Source organism: Equus przewalskii, chromosome 27 (genome assembly GCF_037783145.1).
Source record: "Equus przewalskii isolate Varuska chromosome 27, EquPr2, whole genome shotgun sequence".
Taxonomy (NCBI): Eukaryota; Metazoa; Chordata; class Mammalia; order Perissodactyla; family Equidae; genus Equus; species Equus przewalskii.
The window spans coordinates 27,309,603-27,324,528 of record NC_091857.1 but is presented as its reverse complement, the minus strand read 5'-3'; the positions used below and the strand labels follow the sequence as shown (position 1 = coordinate 27,324,528).

The following is a 14,926-nucleotide window of genomic DNA, read 5'->3' as shown; positions in this document are numbered from 1 at the left end:
AGAAAAACAAAATTGGTATTCAGGGCCTAGCAAAGAGTTGAGACCACCGGAGATATCCCAAACAGTGGAGAGCCAATGTTTAGAAGTAAAATTGAATTGCTAATAGCTTCTTACAGGGACTGAAACCCTGGTTTGAATTATCTTAATTTCTGATGGGATTTAAATGATCTATTATACTGGTGTCCTTACCCTAGCAGCCCGCCAGACATATGAGTAACTCTTCTCTGTAGAAGGCGAAATCATCCTGGTTTTTGCATGTGTGCAAGTGTTTTAAATTGGTCTCTGCTTGTGACTGTGTCTTGGTTCTGGTCCCTCACTGTCACCATGTCTCCAAATAAATGCTTAGGTTTCTCTCTGGTTCTAGCCATCAATGATCAATTTGTCTTGGCTCGTATTTTTTTCTCTCCCCTGGATTGGAGACACACTGTTTAATAGATGGATGATAATTTTGGAGAACAAGAAAACGTGGTGACAAGTAAGGTCAGTCCTTAGTAGGTTCCTCTTAAGGCCAAAGTTGTGCCTCTGACACATGGACAAAGAAGAAAGGTCATTTTATCTCATTTCCCACCATTTGAGAAGAGTATTTTCCCATTATTGCCAGAAACAAGACACATAAAGATTATGACAAGAGGAAAAAGAGAGGCTTTCCTGGCTGCGATGGGATAAGTGTTTGTGTGAAACAGTCATGGCATTTCTGACAAGGGAGTGGTTCATTGGCTTTGGCTATAACACCAGAGTTATAGTACCCATAAATATTATGTGTGAAAAACTATTCATTTGCAATTACAGAGAAGATTACTGAATTACACCTATGTAAATGAGAGAGCACAAATATCTAAAGGATGACCCTGTAGGTTACCACACCTAGTGCTGAGAGTATATAAATGCCCCACTCCAGAAGGCAAAATTAAAACTCAGAATATTCCCACTGTAACTCAGCTGAACTCACCTCTCCTGTCAACATGTCCTACAGCTGCTGCTCTGGAAAATTCTCCTCCTGCTCCCTTGGGAGCTACCTGCGCTACCCAGGCTCCTCCTGTGGCTCTTCCTACCCCAGCAACCTGGTCTACAGCACTGATCTCTGCTCTCCCAGCACCTGCCAGCTGGGCTCCTCTCTCTGCGGTGGCTGTCAGAAGACTTACTGGGAGCCCACCAGATACCAGACGTCCTGTGTGGTGTCCAGCCCCTGCCAGAGGTCCTGCTACCGTCCAAGGATCTCCCCAGTCTGCAGTCCCTGCCGGTCAACTTATGCCAGGTCACTGGTCTCTGGGTCCAGCAGCTGCTGCTCCCTGAGCTATGGATCTAGAAGCTGCTACTCACTGGGCTGTGGATCCGGTGGCTTCAGACCCCTGGGTTATGGAGTCTGTGGCTTCCCTTCCCTGAGCTATGGATCCAGTGTCTGCTACCCAATCTACTTTCCTTCCAGGAGTTTCCATTCACCTTGTTACTAGCCACTCTGTAGATCTGGCTTCTACTGATTGATTTGTAGAAAAGCCAAACCCATTTGAGAAATGCCGATTCTGTACTGAGATTATCTATTATCTTGTTTTCCTCCATTGAAAAGTATTCTAATATTCCCTGACCACCAGCAGTTCTTTACCTCTCCAGCCCTTAACACTGGCTGATAGATGAACTCTGTCAAACTGAAAAATTAATGAGCAATTCAAATTGCACTGATGATACAATTTCTGGTTTTGCATTTCTCCCCAAAACAGATGAGAAGTCAAGTAATTTTATCTTAATAAACACTTCATTCTGTCCAAATATGCTGTTAATGTTGTTATTTATTAGTTACATGTCAACTAGGATTTGTGTTGTCATTGCTTCTGTTAATGCACTTTGGAAAACTCAGATTATAGGGGCTGTGCACTAATTTTGGTTGGGCTTAGATATTTCCCCCTCTTTAAGCAGGAATTCTCTGGATGCCCACAGTTTCTAGGTGCCACCTTGAATGAAAATCTCAAGAGATTTGACTATATTGTTCACACAATGAATATGGACTGTGCATCTCTAAAGACATTATGCATCAGAGAGGCTTGAAGAGTATAGGAACAAAGTTTAGATTTATATGACGAGGGCTGTGCATGAAGGGTATTCAAATGGAAGACTAGAGTGCGGGTGTACATCTTTAGAAAGAGAGCACTTATGAGATTTAGACAATCACAGCGCAGGAAACATCTCATATTTTTTTAATTGGCTAACTCTCTGTACCCCAATTATAATTTTCAATCTGCTCAAATTATGTCCATTTGTATAAGAAGGCAGGCAACAAACTTAGATGGGAAGGAACTAGGCTCAGCAGGTGTGAAGTCGCACCTTGGTTCTTTTCCAACAAATAAACTGAATCTGGCTGCAAACAAGACATATTTAATATCATCAAAAATAACTGTTTCAGCTGTATATTGAAATAAAATTGCAAATCCTTTATTTATACCCTTCTTCTCTCTTACATCCAGGTATTATAAAAAGTAAGGTACTAAGATAGATAGTATGACAACAATTGGAGAAATAATCTTTATATAGAACAAGTGATGTTCAAATACTTTTGCTATTCTTTATTTTATAAGATCCTCAAACATCCCTGAAATTAGGAAGTTGAATGCAGAGTAGTGAGCCTTGGCAAAAAACTCAGTCTTATAGGTATATCTCAGTCTCCTCATCATGCTCTCTTTACTTCCTCCCTTATTGCCAATGTAATAAAAGATGAAACATAAAAGGATCTGTAGAGTTCATCATATTCAACTTATTTAATCTACAGAGGTGAAGATTGAAACATGGAAGAGTTCAAAAGAGGTTTACAAGGTTGCACAGCAAGTTATTGTAGAGTTATGTGTAGTTCCACTTTATTCCAGCCAACTGTACCATTCTCTCCTATGTTCTTTCTTCCATCATGTGCTCCTTCTCTTCCTCATCTTCCTCTCCCACCGCCCTCTCCTCCACCATGTATAGGAAATAGCTATGGAGCTTATATAATTAGCGAAAAAAAGAAATAATGACAGAAAACTTTGGGAAAAAATTAAATCAGCCATTGCTTTATAAAATTGAAAATGGTAAATAGCACACTCCTCTGTAAGCAGCAATGCTGGTGAAGTTTAAAAATCCTAGTTGGTCTCATGCTCATAATCTCCAACCAAGAGAAACAAAAAAATGTCAGACCCCCAAATGCAAGCAATGGCAGAGCACTCATGGGGAACAGCAATAGTGTTTTGGCCAAACTGAGGCTTCCCGTGTTAATGTCTCCAGATTTCAGATGCAAGAGAGGAAAGTTTTCTGACTTTCAAGAATATCCTAGAGTCTTAGTTTTCTATATTGCTATGACAAATTATATCAAATTTAGTGGCTTAAACAATACAAATTTATTATGTTACAATTCTGTAGGTCAAAAGTGAGATAGAGTCTCTCCGGGCTAAAATCAAGGTGCTGGCAGGGCTGCATTCCTTTCCAGAGGCTCTAGGGGAAAATCTATCTGTTTGCCTTTTTTTAGTTTTCTAGAGGTCACCTACCTTCCTTAGTCCATGTCCCCCTTCTCCATATTCAAATCTAGCAATGGTGAGTCAAATCATTCTTACAGTGCATCACTCTGAACTACTCCTCTCCCTCTCTCTGTTGTTTTTAAGGACGCTTGTGATTATGTTGGGTCCACTTGGTAATCTCTCTATTTTAAGGTCAACTGATTAGCAACTTTAATTTCATCTGCTACCTTAAATACCCCTGCCACGTAAGGAAACATATTCACAAGTCCCAGGACTTACGATATAGTTATCTTTGAGGGGCTATTATTCTGCCTTCCAAAAGTAGTAAACAAGCAAACTTATCAAAACAAGTCAAAGATCAATTGACTGTAAATAATCAGCAGTATGATGTATTGCTTACAAACAACCAGTAGAACTCATGGGTGGGAACAACAAACTTGTAACCCCACAATTACACCTGAAGTGATATATATTATCCCATTTCAGGTTGACAGTCAGGATAAGAAGACTGTATTATTTTACAAGACACTCATAACTCCTGAGTCAATGTCTTGCCATTACCACTCAGGGAACGGCATCCTCCTCCAATCAAGTCTCTGGCACATTCTAAATTTCCCTGAGTACAGATTTTATTCTTTCTATATTTCAAGAATTAACTGTAGTATGGTGAATTGTGGTAGTCCAGGTTTCACCAAGTTAATCCACTCTACACAATTAATGGGAGACCAGCTGGCACTTATCTGGCTTACGTCTAGTTGCTTCTAGTCTTTCAGCTTCCTCCTGTTGCATTCTCTGACAGATGAATAACACCATGGACTGTAAACCCAGGAGTTTAGGTTCCAAGCTTCTGCTGCCCACACAGCTAAAGTTCCAGAAGCTGCAGATCGTCTGTCTACCAGCCAGTTTCCAGGGCTGATTTCCGAGAATAAATGTACACAGTTTCCCAGGAAATTCTCTCATGAATCACTTCTAGGCATTTTATTTCAACAATTTCTTTTTCATTAATATTTATCTCATTAGTGATTACCGAGAACAGTTTTATCCCCCCCAACTCCTTGTCCTCCTGGGTGTTTTTTACTTAGTCACGCCTCAGAACACATTGTCAAACATTTTTTCAGTATCATTATTTTTCACAAAATTTTCTTTGAGACTTTACCATGAGCCAGAACCTATGCTATGCAAATATACGGCTCAATATATTTTTTTTAAAAGAGATTGCACTTGTGTACTACACCATAATGAAAAGCAAATTAAGAAAATGTGTGGTCTCCGTTCTAACGGAACTGAAAGTTGAACAGAGAAGGCAAATGCTAAATAAATAATTATTTAATTACAATAATAATGAGCTTGAATGCATTCTTGATGCTAAGAATATGATTTATACATCCAGGGAATTTCAACTTGTTAGAGGTCAAGGCGAATTTCCCAGAGGAATAGCATTTGAAATAAATCTGAAGAATAAGTAGAGAACATATAGGTGGGAGCTGGAGAAGATGTGTTTTTAGGACCAAAGTCTTGAGATGTGCATTATAAAACAGAAGGCCATTTTGGCTGATCATTGAGGGAAAAGGAAAGAAAGACTTGAAAGTAGGCCAAAAATATTTTGAGGCCATTCTCTGTAGGTCCTTAGTGGTCTGATTCAGTATGGTACTTTCTTCTAAAAGCAACAAGAGCCATTGAATGGCTTTAAGCAGAGGTATAAGGTTGTCTGATTTGTTCGTTTTTAAATCTTTTTTATTCAATTAGTATTTACATACAATGAAATGAACAAATTTTAAAGATAGAGATTGATGCTTTTGACAAATATATACACCTATGTTACAACTACCTGATCAGGTTCTAGAACATTCCCCCATCCCAGAAAGTATCCTCATGTTCCTTTTTAATCAAGTCCTGCCCCAACATCCAACTACTGTGATGATTTCTTTCACCATAGAATAATTTTGTCTATTCTAAAACTTCATAAAAATTAGGTCATATAATATGTTCTCATATGTATCCAGCATTTTTCACTCAAAATAATGTTTTTGAGATTTCCCCATGTTGCTTATGTTTGATTCATTTTATTTCTCTGTGGTGTACCCTTGTGTAAATATATCATAATGTGTTTGTTCCTTTATGTGTTGACAGGTACTGAATTGTTTCAAGAGTTAAAAAATTTTTTAAATCAATAAAGCTGCAATGAACACTGATTGTTCCAGTCTTCTCTTGAACATATGGTTTTAGTTTTTCTTGGAGAAAAAAACCCTAAATGGAATTTCTGGGCCATAGTGAGTGTATGTTTAACTTCATTAGAGATTGGCAAACAGTTGTCCAAGGTTAGTTTTATCATTTTACTCTCCAACCAACAATGCCCCAGAGTTCTAGGAGCTCCACATCTTCATCAGCATTGGACGTTGCCATCTTTCTTTTAGCCATTTGGTGGATGACAGTGGTATGCCATTGTGATTTTAAGTTGCATTTACTTGGTGAATAATGATTTTGAGCACCTTTTCTTGTGCTTATTGATCATACCCATGTCTTCTTTTGTGTGGTGTTTATGCATGTTTTTCCACACTTTTATAAATAGGTTTTCTTTTCATTAATATGTTGGAATTATTTACCTACTCTGGAAATAAGCCCATTGTTAGATTTGTGTATTACTGATAATTTCCTATTAGTGACTTGTCTCCTCGTCTTCTAACAGTGACTTTTGACAAGCAAAAACTTCTATTTTGATGAAATAAAATTGATCAATTAGTTTTCTTTTATAGCACTTGTTCATATTCTCTAAGAAATTTTGTCTATCATCAGGTTAGAAAGATACTCTCTTATTTTTTTTTTTTAGCTAAAGGCTTTAAAATTTCAGTTTTTTTTAAAAGATTTTATTTTTTCCTTTTTCTCCTCAAAGCCCCCCGGTACATAGTTGTATATTCTTCGTTGTGGGTCCTTCTAGTTGTGGCATGTGGGACGCTGCCTCAGCGTGGTTTGATGAGCAGTGCCATGTCTGCGCCCAGGATTGGAGCCAACGAAACACTGGGCCGCCTGCAGCGGAGCGCGCGAACTTCACCACTCGGCCACGGGGCCAGCCCCTAAAATTTCAGCTTTTATATATAGGTGTATGATACACATCAACACATTTCCTTTCCTATTTTTTTAGTTCTTTACATGTACCCAGTAATTCTAATACCATTTGTTGAAGACATTTTCCACCATTTGAATTGATTTGACACTTAAAAAAAGTATTTACAACATATATATGAGTCTATTTCAGAACTCTATTCTGTTCCTTGATTAATTATCTATACTTATTCCAGTAGCGTGATACCTCAATATATCTTTATGTTAAGTCCTGAAATGAGATAGCAAAAGTCTTCCAGCTTTATTTCTGTTTCAAGATTATTTTCCCTATTCTTGCCCCCTTGCATTATAGAAATCGTAGAGTCAGTTTTCAAATTTTTATAAAAACACCTACTGGCAATTTTGTTCAGAATGTATTGAATCTATAAACTAGGGATAATGAATATCTCTCAATCTATGACATGTCTCTCAATTTATTTGGGTTTTATTTGGTTTTTTTCTGTAATATTTTATAGTATTAAGTGTGGAAATGTTAGATCTTGAAGTGTATTTTTTTGATAATATGTTTTGTTGTTATTATAACATATTTTAGACAATTTTTTACATATTTTTGGTTTTATATTAAAATAAAATACATTCTTAGAGTAATTTTGTAGATTCCTCAGGAATTTCTTAATTCAAACAATCATCCTAACTGTGAATATAGAAAGTCTTCTCATTCCTTTGCTCTTATTTATACTTTTTATTTGTTTTTCTTGCCTTATTGATGTGGCTAAGACTTATAGCACGGTGATGACTAGAAATGTTGTTAATGTGGCTGATTTTGTGTGTGTTCATATGAGTGTGTAGTGTGTTACCTCCTCTGCTCACAACAACTAAATATGTATCTTTTTAGTTTTGAGAACCTGTTATTTACAGTATCAAATTATATCTGACCAGGGATGTGGGTTGAAATTTGATTGATATTATTAATCTAGCTCACTGAGAAGGCAACTGCAATAAAATCCCAATTCTTTCATCCCCAGTGAGCCTGGGAACTCATTTTCAAATTCTCCTCAGCTCAGGCAATGGGATCTTTACACATTGCAATTTACTAATTGAATTCCTTCTAATTCAAGATTGCCATAGTCACTATGCCATCCAATCCCTATCACCTTGCTTTTTACATTTCACTGTAATTCACCTTAGCCCCAATTTCAGAAGACTGAAAGAAAACTTTTACTTGGTGATGGAAGTATTATAAAGAAAATGGTACTTAAAAATAACTCTAAAAGTTGGGACTATCTTAAATATCAAAAACACAAGAGCTATGAGAACTGATAAGGGGAAGAATAAGAAGATAAGTCGAATGACCAAAGCAGAGAGGAAAAACACAATTTTGTTCAGGAAAGAATTGATGCTAAGTTGGTTTACAGGAAAAGGAGGGTGTATGTAAAAATGGGAGACAGAGATAGCAATATAGGATGGGTACGTGTGGATATTCTGATTTTTGGACATCATTAATTACTGATTTTATCGTTCTCACTCAAGTTAGTGCACTCATATTTTAATTCAATATCCTTACTCCAGTTTCTACCCTAATCAAGCTACTTTTACTCATTCTCCAGATTCAGCTTGTAAAATGCTTTCTCTGGGAAGCTTTATCGACTTCTAAGATAGTTAAGATCTCATTGATAAACATACTTATATGTTGAGGTACTGCTTATTTACAACTTGAATCACAATTGTAATTAAATAGTTATTTTGTTAACCTTGCTAGATGGTAAATTTGGAGAAAAAGAAACCACACTTTTAAAAATTGTTTTTAAATTTTCTCATTATAGAGCAGCATTTGAATGAATTCATTCTCCTCAGAAAAAAATAGAACATTTGTTCTTCATGCATTCTCTAAGAGCAGAGCAGAATGGAGCAGAACAGAATGAATATTATTTTGGGAACTGACTGGTACTGACAAGATGTTTGACATTGCACTACTGAGGCATGACTAATAAAAAATATGGGAGTTAAGGTTGGGGTGGGGGACAAAGCTGTTATCTGTAATCACTAATGTGACAAGAATAAATAAATAGAAATTGGTGAAATCAATTGCATAGAAATGATTCATGATGAGTTTCCCGGGAAACTGAATATATTAATCCCTAGAAGTCAGAACCGCATGCTGGCGGGTGAAAAGATGCCTGGCAATTCCTGGAAATAGAGTTGCTTGGGATTCGAACCATTGAATTCAAAATTCACAGAGCCAGTGACTGTAATAGATGGGCAGGGAACATAGCAGTAGGAAACTGGAAGTCTGGTAGGATAGGACCTGTGAGAGATCTAACGGGAAACTGGTAGAGAGTGGAGGTGTCTTTGTAGGGAACTGGAGACCCAGAACCACTTCTGTTAAGTTGCTGGCGTATAGGGAGAACTTTATCTTGATCCTGGTAATTCAGAATGCCGCAAAAGCCTTAGGGGTATGAGCTGGCTGTTTCTGAGCAGCTTTTGTATGGAATTGGGACAGTTCCTTGAGATATAATAAAGATTTTATATTTTGATGGTTATATCCTTAAATGAGACATTATTATGTTTAACTTCAGCTCTAGTTGTGATATTACAAATTTACTATCTCCAACATTGTAAGTACTGATTGTGTGTGAGTACTTCATTATATGGCTGTGGAATTACTGTTGAATCTATTGCTGATTTATCTTTAAAACAAAGTTTGCTTTTTAACTCTAGTATTTACAGGGAACGGAGAACCACTTTCACATCTGAAATATGCAGATAATTTTTAATTACCAAGGACAGCCCCAATTTAGCCAAAAAGTATTTCTCCACACTAATGCAATTTTGTCTACATTCTGGATCTCTAAAATGACCGTGGCCCCCAAGTGGGAATTTGCAAGTGAAGATAACTTGGATTATTATATTTTTGAAAATCATGTTAGTTATAAACAAAATAAGATTGAGTTCACAGGGGAGCACACAATGTTGCTGTTTCATTATCTGTCAGAGAAAGCCAAGTGGAATTTTGTATATTTTCTCTCATTATTTCAATCACCTTCAATCTCCTGGTAACATTCTAGAAACCATAGTTATATCCCAAGCAATCTGGGGGTGATTACAACGGTGGTGATAATGCAGAGGAAGAGAAGAAAGAAGAGGAATGACAGGAGGGGAGCGATGAGATCTCATGGCACAGTTGAAATCACATTAAAATGAAACTTTGGAACCCGGGGTTCTATTCTTATCCTTACCATTAATTTGCTGTATGACCTAGAAACTGACTCCCCTAGGTCTCAAGTTCCAAATCTATACAGTAAGTAAGTTTAACTTGGTGATCTATATAGTTACTTATGTCTCTCATATTTAGTGTATTTAAGAAGAAGGTGGGACATTTTCAATTCCTTAAAGAAATGGCACCTTCAAGAAGTCTGTGATTCTCTTTGAGCCTCCATTTTTCTCATATGCTAAAAGGACCTTAGAATATAATAGATGAATCCCTCACAGGTCTGCTGTAGGGTATAATGAGATAATGAATAGGAAATTTAGTTAAAGATTTCTTGGCTCTACACAAAGATATCATTTTGTTATATTTGGCTTATTTACAACAAGCCATATCTTTAGCAACTTATTATTTCCTAAAATACTATATTTATAAAAGCTTGGAAAGTAACTATAAAAAAATCAAAGAGTATCCAATTTCATGGTGAGATACAACTGAAACAGACCTATGGCTTTCTTTAGAAGCTCATTTTCAGCTGTGTTGAGTTTGGGCTTTGGGAAAGCACCAAGATGGAAGCCATTCCTTCTCAACCTACACCCTCACCACCTAGGTTCAGTGATAATGTCCCTGCACACCAGACACTTAGAGAAATGAATCAGACAGGAACGTGGCTGTTGGACTGCAAAATTCAGACAGTTTTGCCAACCCAAATGGAGTGAATTCAATTCTAGGTGCTGAAAGCTCATAGGTGTTCTTTTCTTGATTTTATAAACATATACTAGTCTTCTATTTACTTGTTTTTTATCCTATGGACCAAACCATATAACTGAATTATTTCCTTGCTCTCTATATTTCTGGTGTACGTGTCAACTTCTTAATTTCCTGTTCTGCCAGCACACACACATGGTCAGTTGGTCATTGTGTTGGTTTGGCTCTCCTCTGCTCCGGAGATTTACAGTTAGAGAAAGTTGCACCTTCAAACTATCAACTTCCAGGAAATTACCACTTCAAGAGAGTTAAAACACTAGAAATACTAGTTAGGACTTTGCATACACTCAGACTTTCAAAGCCTATTCATAGGGAAGTATTGATCTTTTATTAATCCCACAAATACACAACAAAACAAAATTAGAAAATACACAGATAACAAACCATCATATTATTTTTACCTTAAGGAGTTTATTACATTTGAATCACGTGAATTTTATTTTGAGGAGGAAATCTTTTGAAATAAATTCTATCACAAATGATGATATTAGACTTTAAATTTGAGTTATTGTTCAGTTTAGTGCTGGCAGCACATTTTTAAAAAGTGAAAAATCAGTAGATTTAAGATAGAAATGAATTACAAGTTTTTAACTTAAAAGAATCTCATATGATTGTAAATTAATGTATATTGTTCATAAAGGTCCAAACATCAAATAAAAAAACACAATGGAAATTGAGAAATATTTTGAAATGCATGATAATAATCAGACAACTCAGTAAAATTTGACAGATAACAGCTGCTTAGAAGAAAATTTTAGATTTTAATGTATATATGAAAATACGAGAAAGCTTGAAATCAAATTTTTAGTACTCTACATGAGGAAGCTAGATAAAAGAATAGCAATTTAAACCAAAAGAAATTTTAAAATAGTAATTATAAAGATAAGAACTGAAATCAATGAAATAGAAGTCAAACATAAAGCAGAGAAAACTAGTAAGGTCAAAATTTAGATTTTGTGAAAATCAATTATTTCAATTTTTAAAAGAAACCATGTAAGAAAAGAAGGGACCAATAGCTATACAAAATCTACGTAATTATTTGGAAAAAAACATTTTTTTGTATTCTTCAGCAGAATTAATTTTTCCTTCATTTCATCCAGATAGTAAGGTGAGTGTCTCAACTTTCCTCATTCTTCTTGTTTTCCAACACATCTTCACAATAGCCTTGACAGCAAACTTAAGAGTAACCACAGAATGAGTAAGGAGCAAAACTACTCTAGGCAAAAGTGGAAAGTTAATAAATTTGTTTTCAAAGAGTTGAGAGTCCTAGTAAGATCCTCTGCACCAATCAGCGAGGCTTGGAACCTCATTCTCTTCCAGTTTATTTTCATCTCTAATTCTACATTTGTATGACAGTAAACGATGGGGGTATCAGTTGAAGGAGACTTTCCATGCACTCACATCCTGGTCAGTCCAGTCCTAACCTTGTATTGATTAGTTCTATACAATGTAGACTTTCAGGGGTACTTTTTTTTTTTTAAAAAGTGAATTATGTGTGAACATTATACAAATGGACAATTTCAAAATATGTATGTTCTTTCCTGTGGAAATATTGACTTGCAATTTTTTTGTTTGTGGGTCAGCATTCCTAAGACATTGAACCATTTTCTTTTTTTTTTTACTCAACTCCCTTTTGTTTTATTGGGTTTTTTTTGGTGAGGAAGATTGGCCCCGAACTAACCTTGGCTGCCAATCTTCCTCTTTTTTTTTTTCCTCCCCAAAGCCCCAGTACATTGTTGTACACCCTAGTTGTACGTCCTTCTAGCACTTCTATGTGGGACGCCACCACAGGATGGCTTGATGAGTGGTGTGTATGTCTGCACCCAGGATCCGAACCGTTGAACCCTGGGCCACCAAAGCAGAGCTCCCAAACTTAACCACTAAGTCACCTGGGGGCCAGCCCCCAATCTGGATCCAATTGTTTCTGATCTAAGGAGTGTTATCCATATATTATAGTAACTACTGTTTCAATTGCACCCACTTCTAGAAATTGTTGATCAAATCAGACAGGGTCAAATGAATTATTTTACAGGTAATTTTTGAGGATACAAACTTTTTGAATATTTTTACATTTTTCTTTTCATTTGTTAAGGCTATTTTGAACTGATATAAAATTCCAGGTAGACTGTTGTTTTTTCTTTTCAGTCTTTTAAAGATTTCATTCCATTTTCTTCTAAGACAATTAGCTATATTTCTTATTACTATTCCTGCATATGTAATGTTTGTTTTTTCCTCTGGCTACTTTAACGATTTTATTATCTTTTCTTTTTACCAGTTAACTATGATGTGACTGGATCTGGATTTCTTTTTATTTATTCTGATTCAGGTATCCTAAGATTCTTGGATTTGTGCATTGGAAATTTTTTTTGGTTTCTTTGCTATTGTTGGCTTATTCTTTGTCAAATATATAAAGATTTTTACTATAGTTTTTCTATTTTTTTCTTCCTAATATTTTTTTCTGAGACTGTTGTTATATAGTTTTTGGATTGCTTGATATTTTTCAACAAGTTTCCAAATCCTTACTCTGTCTTTTCTGTCAATCCTTAATCTCTGTGTAGCTTGGATTGGATAATATTTTATTTAAAAATCCATCTTTAAGTTCCACTTATACTTACTTCTGTTTTGTCAAATATTCTTTTAATCCTACTTTTGCTTTAAATAGTTGATTTTCTGGTTGAAGATATCCACGTTTTTTATTGTTATTTTTATTACTATTATTACTTCCACATTTCTTAAAATTCCCCATATGTTTGTCAATTATAGCCATCTTTATCTTAAATTATTCATCATAGTCATTTTAAAGTCTGTGCCAACTAACTCTAATATTTCTGTAAAATGTGGATTTGTTTCTATTGATTGTTTTTCTTTTGGTTGTGGTAATATTTAAATGCTCTTTGAAATTCTTTGTTTTATTGCATTACAGACATTGTATATAAAAGAACCATGGATTCCAGAGTAGATATATTTATATCTACATACACATATGATTGTATTTATATACATTTGTGATTATATGGTCATACAATCATATAAGTATGATTGATACATATATACACACAAATATACATATGCAAATAAATTACTTCTTGTCCAGAGAATGTAAGTCTTTTCTTTTGCATGTTAGAAAGGTACAGGGCTTATCAGTGAGATTCCTCAAAGAGTTGAGTTAGCCAAGCACAGTCCCCAACTTTTATCAGCTTGACTGCACCTCCAGTTTGCCTATACTCCACCGGATATGCTGCCGCTTTCTGATCTCAGCACAGTATTATATTCTACCTGTCAGCTGGCGGGAGGTTGGTCCATAGTTTCTGATGGTTTTAGTTTGCCTTTGAATTCGAGTTTTGTTTGTTTGAGTTATTGTACTTTATAGTTTTAACATTTTTACGTTCATGTTTGTATATTCGAGTACTCTGTCAAAATTCTTAAAGTTGTCTTTAATTTATTAAGATTAATAGCCACAATAATTTTTATGTGCGTTTCTAATATGTCCATTATCCAGACCTACTGTAGGTTTGTTTGAATGCTGTGTTGTCTCTTGGTTTGCTCTTTTCTTGCCTTTTTCTAAACTTGGTAATTTTTAATCAATCACAATAGAAAGGTTGAGGCTCTGAAGGTGACTATTTGCAGAGAAATTTACTTTGGATGTAGCAACCTGGGGTAAGATTATGCATAATCCCATAACATCAATGTTGATGCAATTCAAAGGTTGGCTTCAGTTTCTTTCTTTCTTCTTTTTTTGAAGGAGATTAGCCTTGAGTTAACTACTGCCAATCCTCCTCTTTTTGCTGAGGAAGACTGGCGCTGAGCTAACATCCATGCCCATCTTCCTCTACTTTATATGTGGGACACCTACCACAGCATGGCTTTTGCCAAGCAGTGCCATGTCCACATCTGGGATCTGAACTAGTGAACCCCAGGCCACTGAGAAGAGGAATGTGCACACTTAACCGCTGTGCCACCGGGCTGGCCACCAAGGCTTCAGTTTCTATGAAGCATATTCTATGTTTGCTTACCCTTAAAATTCTAGGAGAGTCTTTAAAAGCCTAGAATGTCTCAAAAACCTAGTCTTCAAAAGGCTAGAATGTTTACCTGTATTCTCAGCTTCTTAGAAACCCTGGATTCTGATTCCACTCATTCACATCATGAACCCATTAGCATCTTTGGAGTCAGTAGAAATGCTGGGAAGAAACCAGCCCAATTATCAACATTTATTTTGACTTAAAACCTCTCTTAATTTTGATCTTGCAGTTCTCAAACTGATAGTGCTTCAGTGTTCATGCAAAGATCATTTTACCCAATTTTACTAAGGTTCTTATTGGTAGGAGTGATTTGAACTACCCAGTCTGCTGCTGCCAAAAGTTGTATTTGGTAAATAACATCATGCTAAATTTCTCTCTATAAGGGTGGCTGGTAAAAATGT

General features: G+C 35.9%; 1 protein-coding gene across 1 annotated transcript; it reads left to right on the top strand.

Annotated features, from left to right (window-relative positions):
* The first annotated feature begins 911 nt into the window (after positions 1 to 911).
* Positions 912 to 1,764, top strand: LOC103562432 (keratin-associated protein 13-2-like). The gene has a single exon (XM_008537473.2). The coding sequence runs from the start codon at positions 963 to 965 to the stop codon at positions 1,449 to 1,451; it is 489 nt and encodes a 162-aa protein (XP_008535695.2). The 5' UTR covers positions 912 to 962; the 3' UTR covers positions 1,452 to 1,764.
* Positions 1,765 to 14,926: the final 13,162 nt, after the last annotated feature.

Excerpts from the sequence above, each read along its gene's own strand:
- LOC103562432 (XM_008537473.2), top strand. The coding sequence starts at position 963 with ATGTCCTACAGCTGCTGCTCTGGAAAATTCTCCTCCTGCTCCCTTGGG.